The sequence below is a fragment of the Neodiprion pinetum genome, chromosome 4 (assembly GCF_021155775.2).
Source record: "Neodiprion pinetum isolate iyNeoPine1 chromosome 4, iyNeoPine1.2, whole genome shotgun sequence".
Lineage (NCBI taxonomy): Eukaryota > Metazoa > Arthropoda > Insecta > Hymenoptera > Diprionidae > Neodiprion > Neodiprion pinetum.
The window spans coordinates 25,704,644-25,721,441 of NC_060235.2; the positions used below are offsets into that span (position 1 = coordinate 25,704,644).

General features: G+C 37.3%; 1 protein-coding gene and 1 long non-coding RNA gene across 2 annotated transcripts; one reads left to right on the forward strand and one right to left on the reverse strand.

The window, feature by feature from the left end:
- The first annotated feature begins 5,988 nt into the window (after positions 1 to 5,988).
- On the forward strand, positions 5,989 to 11,809 carry LOC124216741 (protein takeout). The gene is made up of 4 exons (XM_046621635.1): positions 5,989 to 6,403; positions 7,657 to 7,749; positions 9,410 to 9,691; positions 10,678 to 11,809. The coding sequence occupies exons 1-4, from the start codon at positions 6,301 to 6,303 to the stop codon at positions 10,980 to 10,982; spliced, it is 783 nt and encodes a 260-aa protein (XP_046477591.1). The 5' UTR covers positions 5,989 to 6,300; the 3' UTR covers positions 10,983 to 11,809.
- Positions 11,810 to 13,313: 1,504 nt separating this feature from the next.
- On the reverse strand, positions 13,314 to 16,744 carry LOC124216742 (uncharacterized). Its single transcript, XR_006882691.2, has 3 exons — positions 16,383 to 16,744; positions 14,960 to 15,119; positions 13,314 to 14,315 (listed from the first exon to the last, which is right to left on the reverse strand). It is a non-coding gene; the product is annotated as an uncharacterized lncRNA (long non-coding RNA).
- Positions 16,745 to 16,798: the final 54 nt, after the last annotated feature.

Below are 16,798 nucleotides of genomic sequence, written 5' to 3' on the forward strand. Positions count from 1 at the left end.
CTTTTCTTTGGAAACTTGTCAATTCAACCTGAGGCAAGGTATTTCTGATTGTGAAAACGAAAAATCACTGAGACCGTAGAAATAAGAACGAATTTAAGGGGGATAGTACAGCTTGATTTTTAATAATCCAGAAAACTTCAATGTCACCATCCGTTTATTTTTATTCAACATACTCTGGGTCTTGGAGATTTGTTAAAATTCATGGCTAACTTCGATGGTTTGAGTTTCATAGTCTGTAATTTACGTAACAATTCCATGATCAATACCAGCAAGTCATTGGTGATTTCGTAAGTCATTGTTCAGGTGAAATCAATCACTTGTCGCAAAGATTTTGGAATACTGTTGGTTCGATTAAACTTTTTCCGGAATGACTTTGTTCAAAAGACATGCCCCGATCGTTTCAACTTGAGATATAAGAAGAAAATGTATCACCAAATGTTATTACCAAATCAACCACAAAAATCTGTTATTTTTAGTTTTTTGAAGTTGTTTTCCAAAATAAATTAGGAGAAAATGTTTGCTCATTAAAGTGAGAATGGCGAGTCTTCTAAACAAAACGATTCCCAAGAAATTTCATTCAGACTAACGGTGCTCCAAAATCCTTATAACAAGTGACCGATTTCGCTTTAGAATTATTTTGCGTATCTATCAATTCCTGGCTGTTATTTGTCATTGGAATTCTACGTATTTCACAAGCAATAAAGCTAAGACATCAGCTACGAATTTATACAAATCTCCAAGGCAACATGAACATTAGAAAACAAATTAGAATCCGACGACTTTTCACGTTCTAGGATTGTTCATAATTAAACTGTACCAGGCCCTGAATGATACATTCCCAGTCGTACAGGCAGCTGGAAAATAATCTGGCATCTTGTCGGCAGCACTAAAAATGCGAAACAGTTGGTAACAATCCCCCATAAATTGCGAATATTGCGTAACGCGCGCGGTAGTTACGGTATCGACTTACCGAGTGTCCATTGAACCGAGAGCGGCGCTTTAAGTGTGCCTTGCTGAAAGAGAAGGGAGCCATAAGTGTGCTTTCGAAAAAAATTTGCTTTATTCATTATTGCGTGATTTTATGAATGCAACGTGACTCACTCAGCTCAATTGTGTTAATTGTACAATCGAATTCGCGTTGAAGGCGCCTGATGCTATGTGATCCAGACTACCGCCGCGTTTGAAGAGTAATCGATACTTCAGGCGTTGCGAGTAAAGTTCCCGGGACGTGAAAAGAGGTCTAAAAATTTACATGCCTTGCGCAGTTCGGCATATTATTACAAGTTGCGAGAGCGATTCCTACTGCAAGTTCGAGAAATATACGGTTGGTCATGGATTGATGTAATTGCCTTGGAATCCGACACACTTCTGTTTCTCATGGTCTCTGATTTATTTGCAACTCCATAGAAGATCTTAATGTTTTTCTAATTTAAACGACAAAAGTCAATATTTTCGGAAGAAGTGAAATTTAGAGCTATTATGAAGAATATCTTTGAAATAATGACAGAACCACGGCCAAACGGATCAATTTTGGAAACTAAAAAAATTACACAAGGTATGATGGAATGCATATTATTGACACATCCTAAGGTTGTAAAATAAATCAGTCACTTATAAGGCTCAAAAGTGTGCCTGATTTAAAAAGAACAACCCATAAGTGTCCTATTATGGCCTTGTTCTTGATAACTTGTTGGTCGGCAGTAGAAAACACAAGGTAGTTCACTACTTTTGATGTTGTTCTAAATATAATAATAATTCTAATGTCAACAACTTTTGCATCATTGATTACAAAAAAATGGTGTAAGAACTAGTCCCGAGTTACCGAATGGGGGCAGAACCTATTCGACAGGAATGCTGTGTATTTGGACTCACGCTATTTTAGAACCGATGTTAAATTAATTTTAGTTGAAAAATTTCAAAGTTTCTTTGGCAGTCATAAGTTCTTACGAACAACTCATGTTAATTAATATCAGTAATATCAATTAGTATCAAAATTTCCTGTCTTCAATCAACGTAGACTTCTTTCTTTAAGATCTAAACACCCTAATAACTGCTGAAGTTAATATTACATAGACTGTATGATATTGAATCATTATGATAAAAATGGCGATTGATTTATCGACTAAAATATGAATGTAACAAGTTTCTTCATCTTTACACGAAGCTCTATCTTCTTGGAATGCTTCTTCTTCTCTCGAATTGTTCTTTAAATTGATTCTGTATGCAAATTTTTTCCACAATTTTGTCTGCATCCGTTTATTGAAATTATATTTCCTGTGCTCGTGTAAAAAGGACCTAATTTTACGCGATTGTCATTGACATTACGTGCGTGAATAAATTGATCCAAATAACTTGTAACAAACGTAAGGACTTATTGATTATCAGAGGAGAAAGCGTTTGCGTTATATTTTTCCAACAATTGACTGTTCAAAGGAAACCTAATACATTCATTATTTTTTTTACTATTTTTCCGTCTCAAGACGTTTCCGCGACTGAATAATATTTTACATTTTCTGAAGTTTTAAAAAAAAAAACAATTGCAGTTGATCAGTAACTAGCTAGAGAATGACGTCATTAGTATGCGAAAAATAGTGTAATTTTTGAATTAGTCGTTGCCTAAAGTGAAACAGTAAATACAGCGTAAGGTTTTATGAATTTGCGCTAAAGCTTGTATTCCATTGATCGAAAAGTGAAACTTCAACTACGTATGGATTTTTGGTGCAGAACCGACAGTTGAGGTCGCATCTGAATAGTGATGAAACAAAAGAGTAAAGACGAACTCGCGATTACGCAAAATGACTCAACTCGGCACATCTGACACAACAGCTTTGCACGCTTGTTGAGTAAGAGCCGCAGCGATCAAGAAGGTTTTTCCAATCATTGTGAAAATGATAATAAATCCAGTTCTGGCTGGCGGATTTCAGAAAAAAAAAACATAATGAACATTTTCGCCACCGTTGGGGTTAATAAATAATTGAACCGAAAAAGAAAAATTTTCCTCCGTAGAATAATTTCGATGAATATTGTCAAAGTAAATTTCCCCTGAACTGTGCGGAGAATTAATAGTATATTATAGTACAATCAAGGTATAATACTAATAATAATGCCTTCTGATATTCTGGGTAATATATTTTGAATGTCAGGAAGAGAAGTAGTAAAAGTTCGTGATTGCAGCCGCGGTCATTAATGTCATCGTTTTAATATGCATAAAAGATATGTTATTTCTGTACTTGAACTACAGCAGCAGGGATATTTTTGTTGCCTGAAACATTACGTGCATAGTAAATACGTTGAGTATAAGCACGTTATTTAAATGGTGATAGTAATAATAATAATAATAATAATAATAATAATAATACTGCGGATTTTGTTTTGTAGAATTTTTGTTTGGCACGCGGCGGAAAAAGAATTGTTTTATCTATGAAATACAAAAACAAATGACCAAAAAGTTATAATCCTAGAGTGAATCCGGTCAGTATGCAGTAATAGAAGGAATAAAAATACATTTTGAAGCGTCTTGCCTCATATAAATATCGTAGTTGCGGAAAAAACTGCCGACTGTTATAACAGAAAAAAAAGTGTTAATGACATGAAAAATCACGATTTTTTTCCCGTGATATAAAATTATTTTTACACAATTACTACAGTGATATATTCCGCGCTTATAAAATATAATGAACAATTTAGCTGGCAACGTAAAACTGTTCGTCACGTATTGCGGCGAATAAAAAATTCTCATTGTTCTCACGCACTGACACTTTTTTGCTTGGCCATTATGCGAAAGCTTTTTTCCGCGTGTACAGTAAACCAAGGTCTGTATTACGTCAATCAGCAAATTGACGACTGGCCTGTAACGTGATTTCAGTAGGTACCTGCTTTAAATTCATTTGTTGATTCCACGATGCAATATTTCGGGACAATAATTTACTCAACCCATAAAATTCTCTTGAAGGTCCCGGTACCTAAATACTTTCGACAATTTTGTAGTAAATATTTAAAAAAAAAAAATAAATAAAATTTGTATGCCTCGTAAACTATGGTTATCTTTAATTTTATTCTCGTCATTGTATATGTTTGCCAAGTTTGTAAAAGAAATGTTTTTTTTTAACGTATGATTTTTGTACAACCTTCTTACAATATGTATGGAAGAATTTTCGCATAGAAAAACGTGAAAATCGTGAAGATTTGAATTATATCCATGTACGAGCTAATGGAAAATTGACAGTGTCTCGTTAATGGAACATTAAAAAATTTGAAAAGGAAAGAGTTGTTTGGTAACGAAAAAGATCATTTCCTGCTGCGGAAATCGCGGATTAATCGTGATTACCAGTATTTATTCAATTATTATCCTCGGAAAACTCTGCATAAAACTATAAACGTATTTTTCTGGAAACTATTTTCTTTCAGCTAGTCCTGGTGATATCTTGAAATCTTACGAATCAGTTGAATTCAACCAGAGCTCATTTGATTCGAATATAAATTCTCTACGACTTGAACTAGAATTAGTACGATCAACAAAAAGTTTCTACGTTTTTATAACACACGAAAGTTTGAAATACTTGTGCAAGATCGAACATGCAGTCGTCTTTTCAAGTCGTAATTTTTTTACGTTGTTTCATCCAAATTATTCTCATTCTAGGTATAGCAACAACAAACCTGATTATAAAGAACTTTCGCCTTCTCATTTCTGACCATCAGGAAGGACTCAATCATCTAGATCATCATTAGAGGAACATTTAATCAAGTCCGGATTAGGTAGCAGCAACTCGTCAATTTTCTTTCTTTTTGTCATGTTTCGAAAATACTTTGTTGAAGATTAAATAAATATACGAAGGAAAAATTCAGAATGTAATTACGTTTCCCAAGAAAAAGAAAGTCATTTCTACAAAAAAAAAAAGCGAAATAGAATGTAGATACGTAAAATGAATTAGATTTGGGCAGGTTCAGCAATTATCTGTAAATGATTCAACGTAAAATTTTTGATTATTTAGCGATTTATGCAAGTATCCTGAAAATTTTTGACCCCTAGCTTTTACGGCTTTCTTTAATTGAACAGATTGATTTTCACATTATAATTTTCATTCATATCCTTATCACGAGAAAGTATAATTCAAAATGTTCTTGATGTAGAAACGTCTGATCTTTACGACCATGAAATCGGTTTCAGGTGAAACTCTCGGGATCAGTAAGAAAAAACACACTTGTACGATGCTCCCCAACTTTCATCCGATTTTTGCATCTCAATACGTACTGCAAGACGTGAAATTGCAAAAAAATCGAAATCGTTTACAGATAACTTATTTCACTTACTTATTTGCATCGCTCCTTTTGGCAAGGCAATCACTTCGATCCGCAGCGTGGTCGAGTACCTGTATGTTAGGTACTCGCATAACTGTGCAGGTACAGTAGTCGGATGATTTCTGCCTCACAGTCCGAGTAGTTTAACCGTCAGTAAAGTGGACGAGGATTCGCGACACGTACGGTGTTTGGGCAACAGCGGTCTCTTCCACTCCGAGTATCATGTTGACCCGGGTCATTGCCGCTCGAATAATTAAAACGGTGCCTTTCGTAAAGAGGCAGGGATCGACAAGCGGAGCGTTTTGCAACGCGACTGCTGTAACAAAACCGCGACGTGAGGATTCCGCGCATCCTGCACGTGCCGTAAGAAAATAAACGAGTCGATAATTAGACGTTGCATGCGATCGGTAATCACGCGGGGATTCGGTGAGCAAGTCCTTACTAATCCAGACTAAAGTAAATCGACAACTGCGGTTGATTCGGTGAAAGTGACGTAAAGGAAATCGGAAATTTTTTTTACGCCGTGGTGTAGGAACGAGTAACATTGCTAAATTAGTCCTGCAATATCTTTCGCGTATGATTGTCGGAACTGTGTAGGGTCGCGGAAAGAAAGAGACGGTTCGTTACTTGACGCCGAGTAGCACAGAGAGGGAAGGGGTGATCCCATATAAGACAGACATTTGTCCGGTCTCGACTTTAGTGTCGCGACACAACGCTGCTGATTTTTGTTAGATTTATCGCAGTTGCAAAGAGGCGACTCGAGCAACAATACGGTAATAAATATCCGCTCCCATTGCAAAAGGAAATCGCGATTTGTGCGCAATGAGCCGAAAAGAACGGTGCGAGATGTCGATAAAGTGAGCGAAACTTCAACAACGCGATAAAGAATTAAAAGAATGCTGTGAAATCACCAAAGAAGATAAAATCAAATAATAACGATAAAGAAAGGATAAAAGCGAAGTGTTGGAAATATTTTGAAAAATCGTTTCATCGATCAGAAAAATGACCCGTACAACGTTCGTTCTCGTTTTTGGATTCCTGGCCGCGGCTTCTGCCAGAGACGCGGATGTATCGGCGCCGTTGAAGGAACCGGAATTTCTCACCCGTAAGACACGTTTATCGAATTTATCGCGACTGTGTCGTGAACCGATGGCGGAAATTTGTTTCTGGCATTTGAACCAGCCCTAAAATGCTGGAAGGCTTACAGATATTTCGGAAAGTGTAATATACACTTGGATAACGTAGAGACGGCGACAGACGGCAGTTGCGGCATCTAAGACAGCGATAGTATGTCGCAACGTGCTGTGCGTTGTGTGAAGCCGAAGGTTATATCAGAGATTACACAACGGAGAGGTAGTTCGGGGAGAAAGTTACGTACGTCTCGAGTTGCTCCTCGCAGCGAGACTTCTTTTCTGAACGAGGTGCGGGCTTAGATCTGATCCGGCAAGTGAAAGCGGAATCGGCCGCGTTCCTGCCGGTGCCAACCGGCCTAGGTCGTCCGGTTTCTTTCGAATCGGGATCAATTCCAGCCTCCCTTTGGATCCGAACCGGGTCGGGGTACCTAAAAATGGAACCCGCCTTGTTATCGGCAATTATGGCCGAGACGTAAGGGAGATAAAGAGAGGGGGGGAGAGAGTCGTTGCGTAAGCCGAGACACGGTTGTGTCATTTCTCAGGAACAAACATCACTCATCGTATTATGATTTTGGCGATTTACCGTACACGCGGTTTTAACCTCGGGCGACAAGTTCGCCTCGCCAAGTCGGTTATCTAAGCTTTGAACTTTTGCTTTCCCGTCGCGTCGGTGACTCCGAGTGTGGGAGAAGGATACACGCGGCATCGCACTTGCGGTCGGAGATTTATTTCCAGGGGGGAAATACGACCATTCTCGCAATTATTATTTATTTTTATAAGAGTTTGAATCTCGCTCGTAGTATTTTTTGATGGTGCAAATACAGGTTGAACGTTCAAGTGTAGGTTTTAAAAATTTAATCGTCATTATATCAGGGAGAATATCATATCAAATGTAGTAAAAAGCTACGGCACTTCGTACGTCGTGATCGAAATTTGTGACTTATCAGACTTTTTGGAATATCAGGAAGAATTTTTTGAATACTTATCCATGCCGGTCAGCAGGTGTTTTTATGAAATTTGGAGTCATGTTGAGAACATACTTAACTTAGGGTAATGACATCTGGTAGCCACATTTTTTTTTTCTGGGTTTAACGACACCGCGCAGAAACTTGACATTCAAATCTTTTGACACTTTGACTGCGTTAAAATGTGCTAATTCCTTGAACAATCTATCGTTTTACTCTAGCGCTGAAGCAGCTTGTAATTACTTTTTTTTCACTTTCAGCCGAATACATCTTGCCATGCTCGAGACTGGATCCTGCGATTGATATCTGCATTCAGAAGTCCTTAAACCACCTGAGACCCTATTTGATCAGAGGTGAGTTGTTGTGAAATTTTTTTTTTAATACGAAATCCTAACTATCCTTTCAAGTATCGCAGTTGGTGCAATAACTATACACTCACGATCAGTTTTACGTAGATTATTATTATTATTGTATTATACCACAGGGCAGAAGTATAATTTTGTAATTTTGAAAACAATTTTTAGAAAGTTTTAGCTTACAACATTATCCTCGAAGGCAATCTATGGTGTTTTTCCAGAAATATGTTGGATTCTTCGTACAAACAATTGAGGAAAAGATGTCGAACTGTGATTACCCAAACGATAAAGATCTTTGTGTGGAATTTGAAAAAATATTTACCTAAAATCAGAGTTGAGAAAGTTGTAGTTTGTTTAGCAAAGATCGTCTCAATATTCATTGTAAATAACGGAATAAACTCTCAACAACTTGTGAAGTTACTTGCTGACGATGAACCTAAATTCGCAAGCCAACTGTTACAAGACGAAGAAACGTGTGATATTTGACTAATTATTTTTCTTTATTGTTAGTTTGAAATCCGACTATGATAATTTGAAAAATGTATTAATTGCACTTCAACAAAAGTTACAAATGTTTTTTTTTTTCATCAACAAGAATTACCTTAAATTCAATATTGCAAAGAAAAATCTTTGTAACTTTTATAAACAAATTTCTAGAATGAGCTAACGTTATTCTTCTCTTGTCACAGTACATGACCCGAATAAAATCATGACTCGTTCAGAATTGTCATTGAAAAATGTAAGCGTAAAAAGCATTGCGCTTGTTCCGCGGAAGAATTTCTTTATCGGCCTCTAAAAATCATTATATAACTAATTTTTAATTAACATGGTTATTTTTGGCAACATATTTTTGTATCACGACTCAGAGAGTTCTCTTCCGTGCCATTGAAAACTCTTTCTAATTCTTAATGGGAATTTTTTTCTATTTTTGCAATCAATCGAGTTACGTTTATAACTCGTTACGAGCAATTAATTTCATGTGAAAGATTCCAGAAAGAATGTTGCATAAGCTTTTCCTTTTCTTTCTAAGAAATGAAACTCTCCCGCGGTTACTGCAGTCTTCCTTCCTTCAGTGTCGCGCTCAATTGCTCTAGTACAAAGTACACGGCAATGTATAATTCAGATGTAAGGAAAGTTGAGTATAACGAGCACTGGACAATAAAACTTTCCACAATCCAGGGTATTAGTTGAATTATTATACGCACAATACGCGGGTAGATTCACCCGGAATATCATTACCTACATGCACACACGATTGTGCAACATTTTCCTAATGTGGTTACTTATATATACCGAAGTAAGTGCCTGCCAGCTATGCAAACGACAGACGTTACAAATAGCGAACCCTCTGATTGCGTAATACGATCTAAACAACGCGCAATGCCTGGAACTCTGTACACAAATTGAAACAAACCGAATTAGGTTCCGAATTTGATAGGACTTTCTAAACCGCGTGGCTGTTTCGCGAGGCCATTGCTGTCAGAATTGTCTAACGCTCATAATCATGCTGAGGTTGACAAAATAAATGTTGGATAAGAATTCACCTTCCAAAGTTGACGTAATAAAAGTTTTTTTCAAACAAAAATGCAGTGAGTCAGAAAATTTAATCACAGCATTTGAATAATATTCTAACGTACCCTGACATTTGTATCTACAGGACTCCCTGAGCTGGAACTTCCTCCCATTGAACCACTGACCATTCCTGAATTGGGTATGCAGAATGGTCAAGGAGCAGTCAGAGTAAGCGCTCTCTTCAAGAACATCAACGCCATTGGTCCTGGTAATTTTACAGTCAGCAAGGCACGTGCAGACATTCCGAACCTCAGGATTGACTTCCACATTACCATTCCGAAGATCGAACTACGAGGACGCTACGAAGTTGCCGGAAATGTTCTACTCTTCCCCATTCAGAGTCAAGGCGACTTCTGGGCAGTGTTCAGTAAGCGATTTTGTCAATACAATTCGTTCCCTGCTAATAATAAAATTATACTATGCTCACGAGTCGCTGGATATTGTGCAGTTCATTCGTCGTTCAAAATGATCCGAGTCGCTTGTATACATATTTTGTATTCATTCTCCGATGCTCTTACGATAATGAAAGTTACTGCATGACGTCAATCCTGAGAAAAAAAAAATGGCGGTTCATCTTAAGCTACTTACAATTCCCTTAAACTGAAACGAATTATACAATTTTAGTACGGATTGAAACTATTGATTTTATTTGATAATAAGTCCATTTCCTTCGAGAATCTTGAATTGTTAGAATTGATTGACTTGTTTTTGTTTATTGAAATTGTGGTATTTACCGGTTGAAAATTTACATTTTGTTTTTTACCATAAGCGATACGTGTAACTAGAAAATCTCGTGTGCGGTTACTATTCTTTTTGGTTACCGGTGACTCGTACTATATTTCCTCGCAACCGTTGCATTAATTTGATGTAGGTGGAACAATATAGTGATTTTCCATTCTTAATTGATTTAAAAAATGTAGATAACTAAAAAATCTAATTTAACGTTGCAATAACCAGAAAATGCAGTATCGACAACTGTAATCGAACTAAATGATTACTTAATTTTCTCGTAATTCCAAAAATATTCAAACCGTTATTGTAACGATATCAGTTTTTCAAGAATTGTCTAGTTACTATAACAAATGAAATTTTTCTCAGCGTGACAAATTAAATTTAACCTTCATCTTCAATCATTCCCAAAGCTCGGTGTAAATACATCTGCGAAGTACTTTTCAAGTCTTCGAAGTGTTCAAGTCTGATGAACGTAGTTTTCGTAAGTTACCGACTATTCGAAAACGTCACTAGCGTTTACACAATTCCTCTTAGCAGCTCGGATTTTCATTCTATCTTGCAATTAATACACGTTAGATGTAGATTGTTCACGGAACGAGTTAACCAGCAGCATTATTTCAGGCGAAGTGGCTGCCATTGCTCAAGTCCAGGGGATCGAGGAGATTCGCGAAGGTGTTCGATACATGAGGATATCTCACCTCGTGATAGACTTCAGTCTTGGAAGAGCGAGGTTCCGCATCGTCGACGAATTGAATGGAAACAACGTGATTGGTCAGGCCATGAATCAGTTCCTGAACGAGAACGCAAAGGAAATCATTGAAGAAATGCGGCCAGCAGCAAGTACAAGCATCGCTACTCACTTCCGAGGTTTTCTCAACAAGGCATTCACCAAAATCCCGATGAAAGTCTGGCTCCACGATACGTAGATGTTTTCGGATGACGACGAACTTTGCAAGGATGGAGAGCAGACTTGCGCTTAGGCTTTTAGTGTTAATGTAAATTCCATTCCATGATCTACGCTGAAGTTGAAGTTCTTCAAATCCAATTACATGCCCAAAGTTTATTAGGGTCTAGGACAAGGGACCGGGCTAACCGTTCTCGAAGTAGCTGTCGAGGGTGAAAGGTGGCGATAATTTTTTTAAATCATTTACATTTTATCTACGTGCAGTATTCTAGTTGTGTCTAATGATTGAATTTAGTCTGATCACATTGTATTCATTAGGATAGGTATAGTAAAGTCGTTTCGAGATTACATGGATTAGATTATATGCATAACCACTTTTTGTAACGAGATGATATATACTGATCAGCTTTACTGCGAATTAGAAGAAAAAAATCGCGGTGAACTGGCCTGCGTGTAAAAAAAAATTAATACGCGCAATTAAAAGAAGATGGGAAAAATGCGTTGACGATTAGATAATCAAATTTCGTTGTTACTGATGCTAATCGAATGAATCAATTTGACGAAACGGAGGTCTTTTTGACAATGACGAAAACGAAAAATCAGGGACTTGGAGTTATATTGAAAAGGTACATTCGCCAAAATCCTTTCATCGTATGCGATTATTAATATCTGGCCACCTCTATGTCTTCTTAATATATGTTACCCATATAGTTTAACTGGCTATTTGTATACCAAGTATGAGTATTGTACATTATAGATATGGCCACAGATGTAAGTAGATCTTTCAGATATATGTCATGCACACACTTAGTGATAGAAATTTGAAATAAATAAATTTTTACTGCGTTATTGGTGCTGTTTGTTTCTTGGTGGTGGAAATAACTCGATATTTTAGTGACAAAATAATTTTTTCAGTTAAATTCATTCAAATTAAATCAAGTACTTCAACTTGATTTGTATAAATTACAAATTAATTTTATCAATTCGGATAAATTTCTTGAATTCAATTTAATTGATTTCAAATCATGAATTTCAATTTTTCTCTCGATAATTCAGTCTAATTCAAGTAAGTCTAAAAAAATTTGAATTCACCATTTTGTACATCATCCGATTCAACTCAATTTTTTACCAACCCAGACCCGCCGAACTCTTACGAAAAATAACCCAGGGTTGTGAGTTTTCATACCCATATCTTCAGTCAACGTGGATACTCAAGTCACCTTGGGATATATACAACCATTTATACCGCAATGCGTGGCTTATAGTATGCTTACCGTTTTCACGGCGCAATATTGCGCCGGATGACGGTAATTTACAGCACAAAATGAAATAAGAGATCGCCATACAACCTGGCTCAAAATTGGAAATAACTGTTCACTTCATCTGTAAAATGACAACTTGAACAGGTACAGAGAATAATAACAAGCCGCCATACAGCCAAAATGAGATTTGACGCGAGCATTATCAGTGAGGCGAAAGTTGTGGCGTAACAATAGCACAGCAATTGTGCATCAATGGCAGTGGACAATAAAAAGGAAATGGAAATATAAACTTCCGCGTAACAAGGACAAACTCTAGTACGTTATAATTGTACTTTGTATATACGTATTTTGTTCAGTCGACTCACGCGGCGACGAATCCTGACATTTCCGTAAATGTAACAAAAGAAATCCGCACTAATATGGTATTTGTTACATACCTCTGCGGAATTTGCCTTGTACGATCCGCACAATTGTAGCTGAAACAATTAAAATTCATATCGGTTGACTCAGAGCCAAGTCTTGATCGTTTTGTAGATATTCTTGTGGTAGACATTTTTTTACTCGCATTCAGAGTCAACTCCGTAGACGGAAAAGCGACAATATTTTTATAGCTGACTCATGCGGTTTTCCACGGTGTCCTAGTTACCGCAGCTACTGCGTCGAAAGTTCTCACTATTATTTTTAGCCCAAGACTCTGTTTGTTTTATTTTTGACTTGGTTTTTTGTTTTTAGAATTTTTCCACCGACAATTGTACAACGGGTGAATTCGGATCATGTCGTTAACTAAGTTTCACGAAATTTGTCAGCAATCTATAGGTTGTTTTTGAGGGCTTGGAAGAACGTAAAGAATGCCTTGGTTATTTTGAAAAAATGAAAATTTTGAGGTTTGTTAAGCCTGTGTAATAACGGTTTTTTTTTTTCAATGACTCGACATTTTGGGTGAAAAGAAATTCTCTATTGAATTTCATCCGAATTTAGGGACGACATTGAATATTTGGTCTTCCTACTTTCTAAATCCGATCCTTAGTTGGTTATTACTCGTGATGGAACAGATAAGACGGTTATTTCCGTGCAGTGATGTCCCTATGCAAGGAAAGACTATTATAACAATGTTATTCCATTTAACGATAGTAATTATCAGAAAGTTGGTACAATTTTTGTAAAAGGATTACCGAATTGATGACAAAACAGCGTTTTCATTAACCTACTACTTCGGACAATAATAGTTTCTTTGCGATTTTTATAGGAAAAGCTGATAATCTTGTTAATAAAGAAATGGACGGATGAGGCCGTTTAAAAAATTGTAAAAGTCATACCTACTACACGGGTATAATCTGGCTCAATACTATACGAACACAAAAAGATTGTTAGTCTTAAGTTGAAGATAGCGAATGAAAAATTTGTCCAAGTGAAATTATTCTCGCTGCGTGGAATTCCTGAAACGATTATTAGCCTAATTTTAATTGCCAGGGTATTCAAGTCATTCGTTATGGGAATGATTGAAATTTAGTGGACATATTGTGGGGAAAAAAAAGTATCAAAACTTATAAATTTCTCGATTTCTTCAAAAGCGCGTAATCAAACACGAATAAATTTCGCTCCAACTTCAAAGGAACTTCTGAGTGATATAAAAGTGTGAAAAAAATCGCCGTAATCGTTGCTAAATCGGTATATCCGTGTATGCGGGCGAATTTCTCCTGGACTAAAAATGAGTCGAAATTCTCCGAGTGGTTCGCGTGCGAAGAAAAGCGACTAATGACAAAACTCACGTCACGCAAACACACGACGCCGTTTCCAAATGAAACGGAGGCTTCGTGGAGGATTCTTCGACATCGGGTGTTCGGGGGCGTCGAAGGGTGGTAGAAATTCTCCCGCCCTTGCAAGACGATAGTAAACCTATTCCGGTAGCACCGGCACGATTGCCGCTGGTAAATATAGGGAAGCCGAGTCCGTGAGTCACGATTTCGAGGGATATTTCCGTCCAGGTCCAGACGCCGACGTCGCGACGTCATCCTGCGGGAGGCAGCCGGCCGAATCCGCGTTGCTTTTATCGCGGCTGGATCGGCTGCTTCGAGAGTGTAGTTGCACGATACCTGCACAGTTAAGTATACGATTCCGCCTCACCTTTACGCTCGACTCTTTTTCGCCGCATTAAGCATGTACGGGGCGTACAGTCAGGCCGAAAAATCGTCGAAATTTAAGGTTGGTGAAACGAAAGGTTGGAGTCGGCAATTAGACACTTTCAAGGAATGTGTCTTAAATGCAAACAGCTGCTGTTAAATAATTTCATCAACTAAGAATCGGCATTGCTAATTATCCGATTCTGATTAACAATAGCTGATTTTATTTCCGAATGAATCCTCGATAGATTCTCGTTACCACAACTACATATTTCAGTAATAAACTAACCGTCGAACGCAATGTTGATTAGATAAACCTGTTCATGGATTTTTCAGTACGAAAGGTGATTTCCTTGATGTTTTGAGTCGCAGATCAGCGTTCACATCTGAATTTGAGTGCCTTTGTGCTTTTTGTTGAAGCCTTAGAGTTACACTTTTCAAATTTTCTTACGGCCATGTCTTTGTTTCGACATATTTTTGAGCTGACTGTACGTCCCACACGTCCTTAAATTCATCGCCAAATTATACAGTTCGCTTGCACCGGCCTCGACTCTACACTCCGAGGACACTCCGCGAGATCTCGAGATGCACCATTCGCTGCTTCCTCGTATACTCACCTCGGGTTAACTATTTTTATTTATATGTTTCTCACAGCTCGGTGTAGTGCAGCAGCAGCCGGTTCATTGATCGAAACTTGATGCACGCGTCCCGGAATAAAGACACAAAGAAAAGACCTCAGGGCCGCCGAGACATCAATCGGTTGACTCATGTGCCCACCTATTGACGTCACAGAATCTTAATCGAACTCTAAGTATTGGCTGAAGGTAGCGAGGTTACGAATTTGCAATATAAAGCAAGTAGCGTGGAAGCGAAGTTCATGTTTTCGCAAGTTTTTTTACTCTTGTAAAATATCAATCATATATGTTCAAATGTTAGCCAGGCAAACCCAATACTTGGTTCTCTGGTATGTGTTTTGATATTTTGACAGCGTGTGTAATGAGAATCGATGAATTTCCACGAAGGTGATAGTGTTAGAACCTGCGACTGCGACTTTCGTAATACAAAATTACAAAGGTAAATATCGTCCTCGAATCTACGTGGAATGTGATCGTTTCGGATTCAAGATTACCTGGAAATTGTTTACCTGTGTAAAAGTTAATCTGTGGAAATATTTGGTCAGAGGATAATTGCTTCGCAATGTTAAGCGTGGAATTTCCACGATTATTCAAAAATTATATTGCGAATTCAAATCAAATGACTACCTGATCAAAATTAATAGGTTCTACGATTAAAAGAGTAATGATTTTCAAAAAAAAGCATAGGTATATGAGGATTTGGAAAAAGTATCGTTTTCCTGTGATGTGATTTTCACTTGCTCAATGTAAACATGTAAAAATATAATTTCCCAATAAACAAAATAATACATGAATGGGAAAGTAGCATTTTTTATCACTTGAAGCGAATACATTGAATCAAACTTCGAGTGATGCTAACTATTTCGAATTTGTTACTCTCCCTCGTTTTCCCTGCTACATCTCTACTCAGTCATCGGTGGATACGTCACAAAGAACAGATGAATCACCCACAGAAGATGATTTATTCTGTGAAAACATGAAATTCGCAAAAGTGTTACGCCTGCAAAAATACCTACGTGCGAATAAAATTAAACGCTTTCAGAATAATTTTTATTCTTACGGAGAAGAGATACTTGCATCGGTATTTCTTGTTTAAACTGTACGCAACTAAAGGTATTGAAAATAATCGTTAAACTTTTCCATTAAAAACAAGATCCTTACCGTGAGATGATCCAGCATCTGAATTTAGCGCTATCGAGTAAACATCTATCAACGTAGTTGCTAAGTTAATTGAATCGCGAACTCAACACACGGTTCAAATATAAAAATGAATCTTGTGAATTCGAAAACAAACCCGACGTATCTCCGACTTCAGTAATAATAGGACAAATCGTTGCGTATACAGCTGATACACTTTTCATTTCAACTTCAAATATAATATAATGATAATAGATGGTTTCCTTACCCAATTCCTGGGTAAATTTGTACTTGATCCCGTGCACAATTACAGTCATCAACAAACGTTTGAAATTTGACTTATTCGTACTCATACGGTTTCAACTTCTCGATGAAAAATATTATCACTGCCAGCAAAAATGGCAGCAAACTCGTTTAAATAACAACAGAATTCCGGAGCATGAAATTTCACAAATTTTTTTCACTCGGATTCATTGCTCCTGCATATACGTAGACAAGTAACTCGAAGTAAGGAGTACCCATGATCCATAAGGATTCACCGAACAGTTTAGCACGAAGAAAGTGATATTGTAGCAGAAGCTTTCCGTGAAACTTGTCGCATCCTAAAGCGAGTAAATGGGTCTCGGTATAATCGGCGAGTGTAGAGCGGGGAGTTTCATAAAAAGCTCCGAGTATGCAGCGAGC